Here is a 16136-nt window from a genome sequence, read left to right on the forward strand (position 1 = left end):
ATATCCTGCTGTAAATAAGCACAGATCCATGAAGCTTTGCCTATTTACAGTGCCTGAGAATATGGCCTCGATTCTTACCACCACTCCTATTTTCAAGTTCCCAAACGCCATAAGATTTGCTTAAATAACCAGATGGCAGATAAATCTGGTATATGGAGGGCAAACTTCTCCTCTCAAGTCTGTGTGGCAGTACTCAGCCTCAGGCGCTGCTCTAGCCATTTCGCTGCCCCAAGCACGGTGGCACACCGCGGGGGGCACTCTGCCGGTCACCGGTCCTGCGGCTCCGGTGGACCTCCCACAGACGTGCCTGTGCAGGGTCCGCTGGTCCCACAGCTCTGGTCGACCTCCCGCAGGCATGCCTGCGGATGCTCCACCAGAGCCGCGGGACTAGTGGACCCTCCGCAGGAACGCCTGCGGGAGGTCCACCGGAGCCGCCTGCCGCCGTCCCGGCGACCGGCAGAGCGCCCCACGCAACATGCCGCCCCAAGCACGCGCTTGGCGTGCTGGGGTCTGGAGCCGCCCCTGCTCAGCCTGGGCGTGCTGCTCTCTGTATGGGCCTGATCCAACGCCCATTGGAGGCAATGAGACTCTTTCCATTAACTTTCATGGGTTTTGACCCAGGCTGCACATATCACTGAGAGGTCCACTTAGAATTTCCTCTCTCCCCATACTGCAGCCAGCGGTAGATGTGCATGTCAGGAGCTCAGCAGGCAGAAACCCAGCAAATCTGAGAGGACAATTTTGCCCCGCCTCTTCAGAACAAGTGATCACAGATTTTCTCCAAGGTTGGCCCTGTCCCCTTATCAGAAAGGAGCCATGTGAGCCACAGATTATGAAAGAACTGAGTGAAGCACAAAGATTTACAATGACCTTCCCGCTGTGACTGAAAACAAATGCCATTCTCTGGCTACGCACTCTTCTTCTTCCTTAAGAGCAGCACCACTCAAACACACATTGCAGCCAAGTTTCCGGCTGGCCTCTTTGTTTCCACCCCCACATCTAAGCTGTCTGCCCAGCTCGAAACACTGTCACAATGACCAGGCTGAGGCCGTGCTGGAAAACAAACGTGGCGCACTACAGGACACTGACTGGTGCAGGGAGCCACATGCTGTTAGACGACATCTGGGGCCAGATCCTCAGCTGGCATAAATTGGCACAGTTCAGTTGAAGTTAACAGAACTCTGCTGATTTACACCAGCCAAGGAGCTGGAGGTTCCTTTCCTGATTTTCCCAGGTTGCCCTGGGAGGGGCTGCATCTCTGGACCCCTGCTGGCCTTTTCATGGTTATTAAAGGGTTTGATAATGATCCATCATGGTTTTCTCTTTCCCTGCTATGTAGACTCACAAATATCTCAGGCCACAGGAAGCAAGAGCTACTTGAGGCTTATGAACAGCATATGCTAATCATCACACTATTGACTAGGAGTCATTGGAGCTGGTTATATTTTCCCTAGAGATGCTGTACACTTGCAGTCCTTAAGGAAGGTTACAAATGTAAAGTCTACAGGACAGAGCACAGTGTGAGTGACTCAGTCTCTAGCACTAGTCACCTTGCCCTGAAACTAACCCTCTCCACCCCCATGGCATTATAGTATACGAGAATACTTAACCTCTGTGCAGTGCTTTGCACTTCAAAAGCTCAGTGCAACCACTAACTCATCCTCAGAACACTCCAGTGATGTGGGAAAATATTACTGTCACCCCAGCTGAGATGGAAATGTGCAGTGACTTCCTCAAGGCCAGATGATGGTCAGTGACAGAGAATTAGTATTCAGAAGCCCCTATCTTCCAACTACCACATATACTGCAGGCCAATTAAAACCAGCCTTTAAGGTCAATTATATTCTCAATCACACCTGTACAACCTGATTGTCTTCAGATTCTGCCCCCAGCAACACCTGTCCAGCCCTCTTGCTTCCAAGGGTTTTTCTTGCACACGAGGAAAGTGGCAAGCAATTCTCTTGATGATACACAAGCAGGAAGAGAATCCAGCTCACTCCTCTCTCTTAGCTTTGCCAGCTGTGCAGGGCTAACTGAAGGAAGAAGCAGTCATAACTAAAGCCAGCAGGTACGAATGAAATATACAGAGAAAGCAGATCTGCTGACCTTTCTTACACAAACAGTTTCGGAGGAGAAGTGAACTTTAAGCAGCGTGACTAATCATTTGAAAATGCATGCGCAAAGGTGAACCTTAAGCCACTTCTGCCTGCTTAAACAATCTGCATCCCTTATCCCTGCTTTCTCTTCTCCAGGTCAGCCAACAAGTAACCAGAAACAAAGCCAGAAAAATGTAAACAGATCTTTTCCCTCCCTCTCTGCTTCCTTCCTATGTAGTTTAATTGGATCCCATGTGTTCAGATAGCACCTCAGTGCAATCAATCAGCTCCTCGGTCTCTCCTCCTGATCCTTTTTTCCTGCAGTTCAATCACATGTCTCTCAGATGGGGCTTCCTGCCACCTTGTTTATACTTCCTGCCATATCTCTGAAATACTTCCCAGCTAGAATTTTCTCTGGAGCTGCAGTTTGGATGCATGATTTGGTTTCCATTTTCTGTCCTACCCTAGTGTGTAGTGTTGCTGGGTGCTCTTAAACAGCTTCTCTCTTCCACTTCCTGTGGTGGCTGCTTTCCAGAAGCAGTTAGGGGTAAATCTTTGTGTAGTCAGCAAAGTCCTTGGGGATGAAAGGCTCTGTACCTTGGTAAGAGTTCTTATTATTTCTGTACTTAACAGAAAAGGGGGACCTCTCTAAGCTATAATATGGTGTGAAATCCTGGGCACCTGCTCTTCCCAACTGGAACTGGTTCCACTTCTCATTTAAGAACTTCCACCCATTACTTAAAGCAGGAGGATGCAGGTTCTGACCCAGGAGACCTTAATTATGGGCCTATTTCCTGCATTCCCAGAGTGTGGGTTAGGACACTAGGTACGTGTGTGAGATGATGCCATCCCATGGAATGTTCCATGCCCTCTCCTTTTTCATTCTCTCCCTCTAGCTGCAGGATGAAATTGAGCTAAGAAAAAATTGCTCCCGGAAGTCAGAAGAGACGAAGCCCTTGGTCCCGGTGAGTTACGATCCTCCTGTCCAGTGCTGCAGCAGCCCTTACATTCAAGCTATGGTGTGAGCACACCACAGTCTGACTGCCTTTCCCTCCCTGTTCAACTAGTGCTGCAAAAGTCTCCAGGGCATCCTCTCCAGCCCACTGGGAGACAGTCCCCATCCTGAGCTCCCCACTCTGACTTTGTGGACAGAGTAACCAGTACTCGCAGCAACAATGGGAGCCCCCCGCCCCGAGCCCTCACCCTTTTCCCACTGGGAAGGCATCCTAGGGGCCCTCCAGACTGGCCTGATGAGATAGAGTCCAGTCTCTGCACACACACAGGAAGCTGTAAGGATATCCCTTGCAATGCCACCGCCAGCTGATTTAGCCTCAGGACTTCATCCCAGTATGTGACAAACACGAGTCTGACCGCGAGAAGGTTGCTAAGAGGAAGGAATTCTTGGACAAGTTGAAAAAGAAAAACTTTACCATCGTGGTGAGATTAACTAGGGGTGGGCAGGTCCCTGACTACACAGGATCACTGACTGAGCTGGATGACTCCACCCTTAGTGCTCTGAGCGATTGTGTCACAGAACCTGGAAAAGTTCTGTTAGATCTTAGGGAGTTGGCTCTGTGAGCTCAGGGGAAATAGCCCGCACAAAGACTCACAAAAGCTTCCCCTCCCCTCTTGCCCTTTGGCGGGCCAGGTCATGGTTCCTCCCCCAGCTCCTTTTTTAAGAAATCAGAAGAAATCCCATCCTGATATCACAGTCCAAGATCCTGACTGTTTGTGTCACAAAACATAATCAGCCTGTTTGGAGCAGCAGGTGCAGATGTTAGGCACCGCCTAAAATGATTTCCAGACAGATGGTGTGCAACTTTAGTGTGATCACCTGCCCTTGGAAGCCTAGACAGCACTGCCCCCTGCTCCCCCTGGAAGCTGAGTCACCTTCTGGGTTTATAGCTTTACAGATGGTAGGCCAGAGCTTCAGCTGATGTAAGTCACCACAGTTCCACTGTAATCAACACAGTTGCATTGACTTACACCAGCTGAGGATATGGCCTGTAGTCAGGCAGTTCCAGGGTTCCTCACCATGGGACACCACTAGATGTTTCCTCCTAGGAGTGACAATCCAGGGTTCCTTCTCCACTGCTCTAAGGTGCTTGGGTGCTCATTCCCATCAAACGTACATTGGGCTTTGTTCTCTACACAAAGAAAGACCTTGCTTTTGTGCTCTTTAGTGCATGAGCCCATTCTCCACCTCCTCCATACCAGGAGGGCTAGTTCATAGAATCATAGAATTTCAGGGTTGGAAGGGACCTGAAGAGGTCATCTAGTCCAACCCCCTGCTCAAAGCAGGACCGAACCCAACTAAATCATCCCAGCCAGGGCTTTGTCAAGCCTGACCTTAAAAACCTCTAAGGAAGGAGATTCCACCACCTCCCTAGATAACTCATTCCAGTTCCTCACCACCCTACTAGTGAAAAAGTTTTTCCTAATGTCCAACCTAAACCTCCCCCTCTGCAACTTGAGACCATTACTCCTTGTTCTGTCATCTTCTACCACTGAGAACAGTCTAGATCCATCCTCCTTGGAACCCCCTTTCAGGTAGTTGAAAACAGCTATCAAATCCCCCCTCATTCTTCTCTTCTGCAGGCTAAACAATCCCAGTTCCCTCAGCCATTCCTCATAGTTCAGACCCATTCCAGGGATAGTGTAGCAGAGATGCATCTCATTACAGTAGGCTGGGGATGAGTGATGCAAATCCCCATTCTTATGGTAGCTGTGGGACTCTTGGGAACAAAGAATAAATGTCCCTTCTCCCTTCCAGCAGCCAGAGAGGATTGGGTGCAGGGATTTCAAGTGTGTAACATTGACCCAGCATAGCTGATATTCATAGACTTTTAAGGTCAGTAGGGGCCATTGGATCATCTAGTCTGACCTATTGTGACCTGTGTTATATAGAATTTAAGTTACCCCTGTATTGAGCCCAATAACTTCTTTGACTAAAGCACATCTTCCGGAAAGACGTTCTCTGTTTGAAGACTCCAAAAAATGGGGACTCAATTGCTTCCCTTGGTAGTTTGTAACAATGGCTAATCACCCTCTTTTTAAAAAAAAAGAAAAAGTACTTTTATTTTTTATTTGAATTTGCCTGGTTATAACCCCCAGACATTGGTTCCTGTTATGCCTTCCTCTCATGTTAAAAAGTCCTCAAGTATCTCATTTTCAGTAATGGTGTATATGAAACATGGAGTCCCCACACAAGATTCAGGAACAAAATTCTGGTGGATAATGAAGAGACTGAGGGATGAGGGCTAGAACTGATATTTTGTTGTGCTAGTACAGTTTCTCTAGAAATTTTTCAGGGCTGTTTTAGAGGAAGACAAGTTAGGGACTTGACAAAGAAATTAGAACTGCAGAAAATCTAGTCTAAATGGCGCAGGTCCTCTATTTTGATATTTCTAACAGAGCTTTCAGTTGGAGCTGCAGGGGCCCCCGGGCGGCCCTGCCCCAACCCCATTTTGTGAGTGTTTATGGCCCACCATACGATTTCTATTCCCAGATATTTCCCTCAGGCCAAAACGTTTGACCACCCCTGCCCTTGAGTATGTGTCCTGGGGATAGTATTAAATAGCATTAAAACTGATATCTGCAATTCTTTAGTGCAAATACTCGAGCAGGAGGGAGGAGGTGATTGGGAGGCATTAGGGGTTTTGCAGGGCTCTTGGGGTGAAGAGGCTGGGGGACAGGAGAGCTGTGTCTGTCCTATGGACTAGTGTGTCAGGAACCCTGTGTCTGAGGTATTGGCACTCAAATGGTTCTTTCAGCCCTCCTGCTTCAGTTCCCTGAAACATTGTCATCTGACTTGTTTTGTAAATTGCTTTGGAATCCAGAGGTCAGAAGAAAGCACTTAGGGGCGGGGAGGAGGTGGGAAATAAATCAGTTTCATACTGCTAGAAGACTAACCTAACTTTTGCCCACTGGCATGCTCTCTCCTCCTTAGTTGAGGGTTTTATTTATTTTTTTTATAATTTAATTGAAGTTTCTCTTTTGGGTTTTTTATTTATATCCCTTTTAATCTTATCTATACTAAAAATAACACTGGTTTAACTAAATTGATTCAAAATTATTTAAACTTTCATGAACCTGTGATGCAAAAACCCTAAATAAGGTTAAGCCTTGTTTAAAATGCATCTGCATTAGGAGTTTGACTTTTAGCTAGATCAGTTTTAAAACTAATTCTTGTAAATCACTGGAACTCCATAGTATAGAAAAGGTCTGAATCTGTGTTTACCTTTCCCACCAGCAGAAAAATTAATTTTGCAACCTTGGTGCTGCCATGGAAATACCACTGAACATTACTGAAATGGGGGTCGGGGGGAACGTTATGGCAAGAAAAATGGGTGTTTATATCCTTATCAAGCATCACAAGTATGTACAGAAATTTAATAAGGATGTTATGTACCTTTACAAATGCACTCAATGTTTGTCACTTGCCCAAAAGCAGGTGGTACTTGATTGCACTGGGTTTTTTTGTAACTTTAACGCTCTACGTTTTGAAGCTCTAACTTAGATTTTTATGCTGTTTGGGGCAGGTATTGTATCTGCTGCAGTCTAGAAAGTACAGCAGGGTGCTGAACCTACTTAGGCCTGTCAGACACTGCTGCTATATATTGTATATATAGTACTTGTCCCAAGGTGGTTGTTCTGAGTTATTCTTCTGGAGTTTAGGTAGATGAGAAAGAAAGTAATAAAAGAGCATCAAATATGGGAGAGAAGTGGGGGGTGGCATATGAATCAGGAAGGGATACAGTTCTGTGCTGAATGTTCCTAAAAAGAATAGAAATAGAGCAGCAGAAAAAAAAACTTCATGCCTTTACTGCATGTAGTTTTACTGAAATCTGTTTTATAATGGAGTGGCAATAGCTTTTCCTTATTTAAGTCTGTAATCAGCCTTCACTCTAAAACCTGTATTTCATCCCTCGGTAACTATGGATTGCGAAACTGGGTTAGCTTAAACCACCAGCCATACTTTGAAGACAATGTTTATGCAAAGCCTGATGCAAATCTGTCAACTCTTTGAGTTAGCTGTTAAAAGCTTGACTGTGTCTCCCTCTAGCTCAAAAGTTTGCTTCTACTATAAACTTTCCATAGAGTAAAATCTCCTTGAAAGGTTGTCTGCTGGCTGTAATTGAAGAAAATGGCTTGTAACTAAGCAAAGTTACTGATATTTGAATAATTTTAGGGGCCCAGTCCCACTTCCTTGGATTTGACTAGGAGTCTTGCCACTGGCTCCATTAAGAGGAGGATTAGGCCCTGTTTCTGTGAGCACTTCTCTGATTCTCTGAATGAGGGAAAACAGCTGCTGAAAACCCGGAGGAAGAGCTACAGCAAGGCCTAGGGAAAGAAGGAAGCAGGGGAAGGGCACAGGGTGGGCGACAGAGGAAAGGAGGAAGCCAAGGGCTGGGGCCTAGGAGGCTTAGGGCAGAATGGTAGCTACTAATCTAATCCAAGAGGAACAAAACGGGACAAGCTGGAATGGAGGGGATGAGGTCTGTGCTCCGCTGCCCAGTGCCTGCTCCCTTTCATGACAGCGGGGCCAACCTTCAGCAAGCGTGGCCACTGACTGGGTGCCCAACTTGAGAGGCATGGGGGAAATCCTGGCCCCATGGAAATCAATGGCAAAACGCTCCTTGACCTCAGCTGGGCTAGGGCTTGACGCCTGGAGTCAGGTTCTCCCAAGGGCTGAGCCCTGCCTGCTGCCGCTGAAGTCGGGGTGGGGGGCGCTGGGTGCTCAGCACCCAGGAAAATCAGCCCCCCCCCTCCACAAGACCCGAAGCTCCCCCCCCCCCGGAAGTGATGGGTGGGACCGTGAGCACCCGCTCCCTAGGGCAGCCACACGCGGCTGGCCAGCGGCGGCAGGGCCTTGCCACTCCCCATCCTCACGCCCCCGGCAGGCGCGGGAGAGGACAGCTCCCTTCCTGCCTCACGCCGCGCCGCGGGAGGCTGCGTCCCCGCCCGGAAGGAGGGAGAGCCTGGCGCCGCTGCGGAGCGAAGCCCCTGGGAAACCGCCGAGAAAGAGAAAGAGAAAGGGAAACCGAGCACAGCCCGCTGTTCCCTCCCGCAGCCCGAGCTCCGCGATCTGCCTCGGGATCCGCACAGCCCCGGCCCCGATCTCGGGAGAGGGCAGACTGGTTCTGCTCCGGGCTCTCCACGATGGAGGTAAGACCGCTCGGCGCCTGTTGTTCAAAGTCTCTGGATCTTCCAAAGTCCGATCCGATTCTCAATCCAGCTTCAGACCCCCCCCGCCCGTCCCCGGAGCAACGCGATCCGCTCTGGGAACGCATCCCGCAAACGGAGTTCCCCTTTCCGGCACTCCGCGGCATGGCAGTTTCACGGTTTCCCAGGGCATCTGCCCAGAGCTGTTGGGAGATCTAGCTCCCCAACGGTGCTGACTGCCGAGCAGTTTTGCTTACAGACTCCGCTTACGTTCAAATGATGTGGACTTCGGTTTGCTGGGGGGAGGGGGAATCAAAGAAAGAAAGGCGGGATGGGAAGCAAGCATTGGCCTCTAGAGAAATACATTTTATTGAAACTTGGGTTCAGATCTTCAGTGCAGGGCTCTGCTGAGTTCTGTGGAGAGTCGCCCATTTACATCAGCGGAGGATCTGGCCTTTGAGCTTTTATGAACCTGCTGAAACACACTAAGGTGAGGGGGAAAGGCCCACTTAGCTAAAAGGAGGAGTCAGATGTTTTGTTTCTGTAGAAAGAAAAAGAAAGAAAGAAAGATCAGGCATTTTCCTTAGTCCAAAACAACTCTTGGAATCTCCCAAGAAGACTGGAATGAATGGGAAATATACAAATGGATTATGTGTCAATTCAACTGAAGTTTCCTCAGAGTTTGGAATTTCTTGAGGCTGAGTGGAGGTGGTGTGGTGATAAGCTGTTGGTTGCAAATGATTCTTAAAGATCAGAGACATTAATTCTCATTGTGACATTCGGGTACCAAAACAGCCGTAAACCATCCTGAATGTAAAGGAAAAAAAATAAATGGGACCTAATAATCCTACAGACTTCACTCACGTGAATAGCCCTTATCAGTGTAGTGTGAGCAGTCCCATGGGCCTACACACAGGAGCTCTGTGGCCTATAGCAAGGTGATGGGGCCTGCTGAGCATCCTCTGAAGGCCCGTGGTAGATGTACTAGAGATAATGGAGATGTGGTATATGTGAAAGGGGGATGCCTGCTAGCCCATGTGTGAGAGTTCAGCCTTGGAGGAGAATATTTCAGGATTCTGCGAATGGGGCTTGTGCAGGTTAAACCTAACAGTGAGGTAGGGGGATTACATATTTCCTCACCTTCTCTCAGGTCCTGGAGCTGATCAGCTGCTCTTCCAATCTGGGTAGAGCTTTACCAAATTCAGGGTTAATTTTGGTCAATTTCACAGTCATGGGATTTCATGATTCCAGCTATTTAAATCTGGAATATCCCAGTGTTGTAATTGTAGGGGTCCTGACCCAAAAAGGAGTATCGTTTTTTTTTTTTTGCAGTACTGTTACCCTCACTTCCGTGCTGCTGCAGTCAGAGGCGCTGCCTTCAGAGCTGGGCAGTCGGAGAGCGGTGGCTGCTGGCCGGGAGCCCAGCTCTGAAGGCAGAGGTGCCACCAGCAGCAGCGCAGAAGTAAAGATGGCGAGGTATGGTATTGCCACCCTTGCTTTTGCGCTGCTCTTGATGGGGCGCTGCCTTCAGAGCTGCGTACCCGGCCAACAGCCACTGCCCTCCAGCTGCCCAGCTCTGAAGGCAGCGCAGAAGTAAAGGTGGCAATACTGTGACCCCCCCTAAAATAATCTTGCAACCCCCCTGCAGCTCCCTTTTGGGTCAAGACCCCCAGTTTGAGAAACGCTGGTCTCCCCTGTGAAATCTGTATAGTGTATGGTAAAAGCACACAAAAGGCCAGATTTCACGGGAGGAGACCAGATTTCACAGTGTGTGACACGTTTTTTCATGGCTGTGAATTTGTTAGGGCCCTAAATATGGGGCAGGGAAGAGACACGATAGCTTCTGTTAAAGGGAAGAATTAGGGCTGACGTTTTACACAGATCTTAGCCAATTCAGAGTTATGATTGCCACAGCCACCCTAATCCTACGTCCTCGACTGCACATAGGGCCAAATCCTGGGTCCCTCTCTGGAACAGCTCTGCCCCCTAGGGCAAGCATTCCTCCCATATCCATATCTGGCCATTCCCAGCCCATCTGTTCCGGTTGGCAATGAGGCTGGAGTTAGCCCAATAGGGCACATAGTATTTTATTTGCTATTTATTGATTATTTCTAGACTGACTAACTTTAGCAGGAAACTGATGCCTGGGGCATTTCCCACTCTAAGCTGTTTGTTAGGCCTCAGAAACATGGGTCTGAGCTAACTGGGAGTGTAAATGACCTGGAGACGTTCTCTGGTGTCGTTCTGTTAATGTAAAACTGTTCTCTGAGCCATGGGATGCCACAATTCAGGTGCGACTCTGGAAAAGCAGATGCACAGCAGCTGATCAGGAACCAGGACTGCGGGGATAGATTAGGCTGTCCCACTGAAATAGCCTTCAGGCAGCTCAGGAGAGGGCCAGTGGAAGAAAGGCAGCCAGAAGGAGGGTGGGGCAAGAGGCAGGGGCGGCTCCAGGCACCAGCACACGAAGCACATGCCTGGGGCGGCAAGCCACAGGGGGCGCTCTGCCGGTTGCCATGAGGGCGGCAGGCAGGTTGCCTTCGGCAGCATGCCTGCAGAGGGTCCACTGGTCCCGCAGCTTCGGCGGACCTCCCGCAGGCGTGCCGCCAAATCTGTGGGACCAGGAACCTCCCACAGGCATGCCGCCGAAGGCAGCCTGCCTGCTGTGCTTGGGGCGGCAAAATACCTAGAGCCGCCCCTGGCAAGAGAGAATCAGAGAGGGAAGCCTGAGCAAAGGAAGTGAGACAGAGGGGCGGCTACACTAGCCTTTTCCACTTAACATTGCTCACCATTCCTGTCCCTGCTAGAGCTGCACCAGTGGCAGAAATGTAGAGCACCACTGTAGACAGGCCACAGCTGTTTTCTATTATCTAACCCTGCTCAGAGCATATCTAGACACATGGTGGCCAGCACACCTGTAGCGACCAGCTCCTCATCTGTGCAGCCACTGATGCAGGTGAAACGTTGGTCCGCACAGTGGGGTATCTTAGCAGAATATGTCTCACAGAGATAAGGCTGAGAGGGAACCAGAGAGGGTGAGCCTTAGAGAGGCAGCAGACCAGATGCATCAGGGCACCCTCAGATGGTGTGAAGACACTGTGCTCCTATGCCCCCCTTCTCTCTTGTCTGGTGCAGGGGTTGTGGCTGAGTAAAGAGGCACGTCGCTAGGCTGCATGCCCTGGCATTCCCAATGGCCACTGGCAGCCAGTGCAAGCTGGAGCAGTCTTCAGGCTGCTATAACTTGCAGCATGGGAACCAGACTGGTGCAGAGCAGCCTGAGGATCCGGGAGGCACAAAGGGGGATTAAAGCCCCTCTCACCCCTCCCCTGTATTTTCTAGGGGTTGAAGCTGAGGTTTGTCTGCCAGCTACTCCTAAGCTCTGTTCCCAGCTGTGCCACTAATTCACTGTGTGGCCTAAGGGAGGGCTGTAGTGGCAATTTCAGGGCTCCAAGAGCTCCCTGCCAGCACTGTGGGAAGGCAGGAGGAGGTGGGGGGAGGGAGGTCTGGGCTTTGAAGCCAGTAAATGCAGGGGCATGCGCATATGTAGTCAAAGTCAGGTAGTGCTCTCTTGTCCACTCCCCAAACACCAGAGCATCAGCTGTGTTACAGGGCACAGAGCCTCAGTTACAGGAGCTGCCCGGGTGGGCATGGTGGGCAGACGAGTTCTTCTGGTTCTAGCACATGGGCTGAGTGCTGCTTATGCAAGCAAGTGTGTCGTAAGATTCCAGTTCCAATCACTGAGTGGAGGACCAGGAAGTTAGAGAACATTAACAAGGAAGGAACTGAAAGTTTCATGTAGAATAAGGGAGGAACCCCAATGCTTGTATTGCTGAAACCTCCCTCACATTCATCTGAGCAGTGCAGTTTCAGTTTTAAATGGTTCTGTAATCCCAGGTCACGCATCCCAGGTCATTCATTGGCAACTTGAGTTGTTTGCACACGGATCCCGAATGAGAGCCACCAATATGCAGGAGGCAGATCTGCTGGCCAGTATTCATCGTGAGAGCACATATACAGATCGGTAATTAGTCCAGCAGAAGCTCCTGAATTTAAGCCTCGTTAATTTGCTGGATGTGTCACATGCCATCCCAGTTTAATGACTGCGGACAGTGATGGCAAGCAACTGTCTATGACTGATGCTCTCCACTGCTGAGTCTACAGTCATTGCTATTGGACCAGCACTTCCATTCCGAATGGCTCCCTCAGCCCTTCAAGCCTTTGTTTCTGGCTGCTCTTTCATTGCCTCAACAAACCTCATGTTGTGACAAATGAGCAACTCAGCATAAACAAGAGATGGAAGCAGAAGCCAGGGGCTGCTCCACAGATGTCAGTGAAGTTGCACTTGCTCACGCCACATCTGGATTTGGTGCCCAGATTTTTGTGGAAGCATTTCTGAAAGTATCAGTAGTTCATGGAAGGGGTAAATTCTTCTCCTTTACATTGGTGTGATCACATGGAGGCCAATGGGATTGCAGTGGTGCAAGTGAGAGCAGATTTAGACCTGCAGTGTCAACCATAACTGTAAGGCCCATTGGAAAGAGAGTAGGGCCTCTGAGATGGGATTTTGGTTCAGACCTAAGTCCTGAACTTTCTGGGGGAGGTTCTGAATCCAGACCTGAATTTCACAAGTGGCTCCTGTCTTTATACACACTGAACCCAAAACCCTAGATCAGGGGTTGGCAACCTTTTAGAAGTGCTGTTCCGAGTCTTCATTTATTCTCTTTAATTTAAGGTTTTGCATGCCAGTAATACATTTTAACATTTTTAGAAGGTCTCTTTCTATAAGTCTATAATATATAACTAAACTGTTGTTGTATGTAAAGTAAATAAGGTTTTAAAATGTTTAAGAAGTTTCATTTAAGCTTAAATTAAAATGCAGAGGCCCCCGGACCGGTGGCCAGGATCCGGGCAGTGTGAGTGCCACTGAAAATCAGCTCTTGTGCTGCCTTTGGCACACGTGCCATAGGTTGCCTACCCCTGCCATAGATCTAAACCCTGCTGAACCTTGGAGCATTTGAAATGCAGATTGCAATTTTGTCATTTGAGCCCCTTGCTAGTTTTTTAAGATCCCTTTGGCCATACCCCTATCAAACAAGCTATGGTTTGCTGCAGAGGTGGTATGTGTGCAGTAAAGAACCCCTATACCACAGAGCTGTAAGAAACTGGCCATGCATTATGTACTGAACATGCAGCCAGTCTAGGCTGATCTGGAAGTGTGCAGGAAATAGAAGAGGAGCAGAAGTGACACTGCTTTCGAGGACATTGAGTATAAATCGCATGCACTTGGTCTTTGAAGGCATGAAGGTGATGGATTTAATTTACCTTTGAATGGATTCATCCCCTGCTATCCCTAATTGGGGCTTTGAATGGTGACACCCAAGTATGCGTGAATCATTCTGCAGAGGAGCAAATACCTGTTTTTCTGCCAAGCGTAATGTTAGTGCTGTCACTTGTCAATACTTCACAGTGTCTTTCAGACTGTGGAGATACTCACATGGACACTGAAGCATGGTAGGCAATCTGCCTGTTCTGCTCAATCTCTGGATAGTGCAGCTACCCCTGTTTGTCACTTTCACAATTTAATATAAACATCAAAGACTCTCTTGCTGCTCAGGGCTGTGGACTCATCAGTGAGAAGAACGCATTAACTGCCACTGTGCTCAGGAGTTTGCTTGCAGATTTCCTTCTGCACATCACAGACAATGAGTCAAATCACTTCTTTAGCCCTGCATCTTGAAGGCAGATCAATCCCAGTCATATCCTGCTGTAAATAAGTACAGATCCATGAAGCTTTGCCTATTTACAGTGCCTGAGAATATGGCCTTGATTCTTACCACCACTCCTATTTTCAAGTTCCAATACGCCAAAAGGATCCATAAGATTTGCTTAAATAACCTGATGGCAGATAAATCTGATATATGGAGGGCAAACTTCTCCTCTCAAGTCTGTGTGGCAGTACTCAGCCTCAGGGGCGGCTCTAGCCATTTCGCTGCCCCAAGCACGGTGGCACGCCGCGGGGGGCACTCTGCTGGTCACTGGTCCTGCTGCTCCCGTGGACCTCCCACAGACGTGCCTGCGGAGGGTCTGCTGGTCCCGCGTCTCCGGTCGACCTCCCGCAGGCGTGCCTGCGGATGCTCCACCGAAGCCACGGTACCAGCGGACCCTCTACAGGAACGCCTGCGGGAGGTCCACCGGAGCGGCCTGCCGCCCTCCCGGTGACCGGCAGAGCGCCCCACGCGACATGCCGCCCCAAGCACACGCTTGGCGTGCTGGGGCCTGGAGCCGCCCCTGCTCAGCCTGGGCGTGCTGCTCTCTGTATGGGCCTGATCCAACGCCCATTGGAGGCAATGAGACTCTCTCCATTAACTTTCATGGGTTTTGACCCAGGCTGCACATATCACTGAGAGGTCCACTTAGAATTTCCTCTCTCCCCATACTGCAGCCAGCGGTAGATGCGCATGTCAGGAACTCAGCAGGCAGAAACCCAGCAAATCTGAGAGGAGAATTTTGCCCCGCCTCTTCAGAACAAGTGATCACAGATTTTCTCCAAGGTTGGCCCTGTCCCCTTATCAGAAAGGAGCCATGTGAGCCACAGATTGTGCTTCACTCAGTTCTTTCATAAAGATTTACAATGACCTTCCCGCTGTGACTGAAAACAAATGCCATTCTCTGGCTACGCACTCTTCTTCTTCCTTAAGAGCAGCACCACTCAAACACACATTGCAGCCAAGTTTCCGGCTGGCCTCTTTGTTTCCACCCCCACATCTAAGCTGTCTGCCCAGCTCGAAACACTGTCACAATGACCAGGCTGAGGCCGTGCTGGAAAACAAACGTGGCGCACTACAAGACAGTAACTGGTGCAGGGAGCCACATGCTGTTAGACGCAGGGGCGGCTCTAGGATTTCCGCCGCCCCAAGCAGGGCGGCACGCCGTGGGGGGCGCTCTAGCGGTCGCCGGTCCCGCGGCTGCGATGGACCTCCCGCAGACATGCCTGTGGAGGGTCCGCTGGCCCAGCGGCTCCGGTGGACCTCCTGCAGGCACGCCTGCGGATGCTCCACCAGAGCCGCGGGACTAGCGGCCACGCCGCAGGCACGTCTGCGGGAGGTCCGCCGCCGCCGCCGCGGTCCCAGTGGACCTTCCGCAGGCATGCCTGCGGGAGGTCCCCCGGAGCCGCCTGCTGCCCTCCCGCTGGGACTCCGCCCCAAGTGCGCGCTTGGCGCGCTGGGGTCTGGAGCCGACCCTGGTTAGATGACATCTGGGGCCAGATCCTCAGCTGGCATAAATTGGCACAGTTCAGTTGAAGTTAACAGAACTCTGCTGATTTACACCAGCCAAGGAGATGGAGGTTCCTTTCCTGATTTTCCCAGGTTGCCCTGGGAGGGGCTATATCTCTGGACCCCTGCTGGCCTTTTCAAGGTTATTAAAGGGTTTGATAATGATCCATCATGGTTTTCTCTTTCCCTGCTATGTAGACTCACAAATATCTCAGGCCACAGGAAGCAAGAGCTACTGGCAGCTTATGACCAGCATATGCTAATCATCACACTATTGACTAGGAGTCGCTGGAGCTGGTTATATTTTCCCTAGAGATGCTGCACACTTGCAGTCCTTAAGTAAGGTTACAAATGTAAAGTCTATAGGGCAGAGCACAGTGTGAGTGACTCAGTCTCTAGCACTAGGCACATTGCCCTGAAACTAACCCTCTCCACCCCCATGGCATTATAGTATATGAGAATACTTAACCTCTGTGCAGTGCTTTGCACTTCAAAAGCTCAGTGCAACCACTAACTCATCCTCAGAACACTCCAGTGATGTGGGAAAATATTACTGTCACGCCAGCTGAGATGGAAATGTGCAGTGACTTCCTCAAGGCCA

General features: G+C 49.8%; 1 protein-coding gene across 7 annotated transcripts in view; it reads left to right on the plus strand.

Annotated features, from left to right (window-relative positions):
* ANO9 (anoctamin 9) overlaps positions 1 to 16136 on the plus strand; it is a 60343-nt gene that overhangs the window by 9710 nt on the left and 34497 nt on the right. For 6 of the 7 annotated variants that reach the window (XM_045014916.1, XM_045014917.1, XM_045014920.1 and 3 more), the window contains exon 2: positions 2993 to 3061. In XM_045014916.1, the coding sequence (XP_044870851.1) occupies positions 2993 to 3061 (69 nt within the window). Of the gene's footprint in view, positions 1 to 2992; positions 3062 to 7937; positions 8265 to 16136 lie in introns of those variants that run through there. The other variant, XM_045014921.1, reaches the window with a different exon arrangement.

The sequence above is a fragment of the Mauremys mutica genome, chromosome 4, assembly GCF_020497125.1.
Source record: "Mauremys mutica isolate MM-2020 ecotype Southern chromosome 4, ASM2049712v1, whole genome shotgun sequence".
NCBI classification, from domain to species: domain Eukaryota; kingdom Metazoa; phylum Chordata; order Testudines; family Geoemydidae; genus Mauremys; species Mauremys mutica.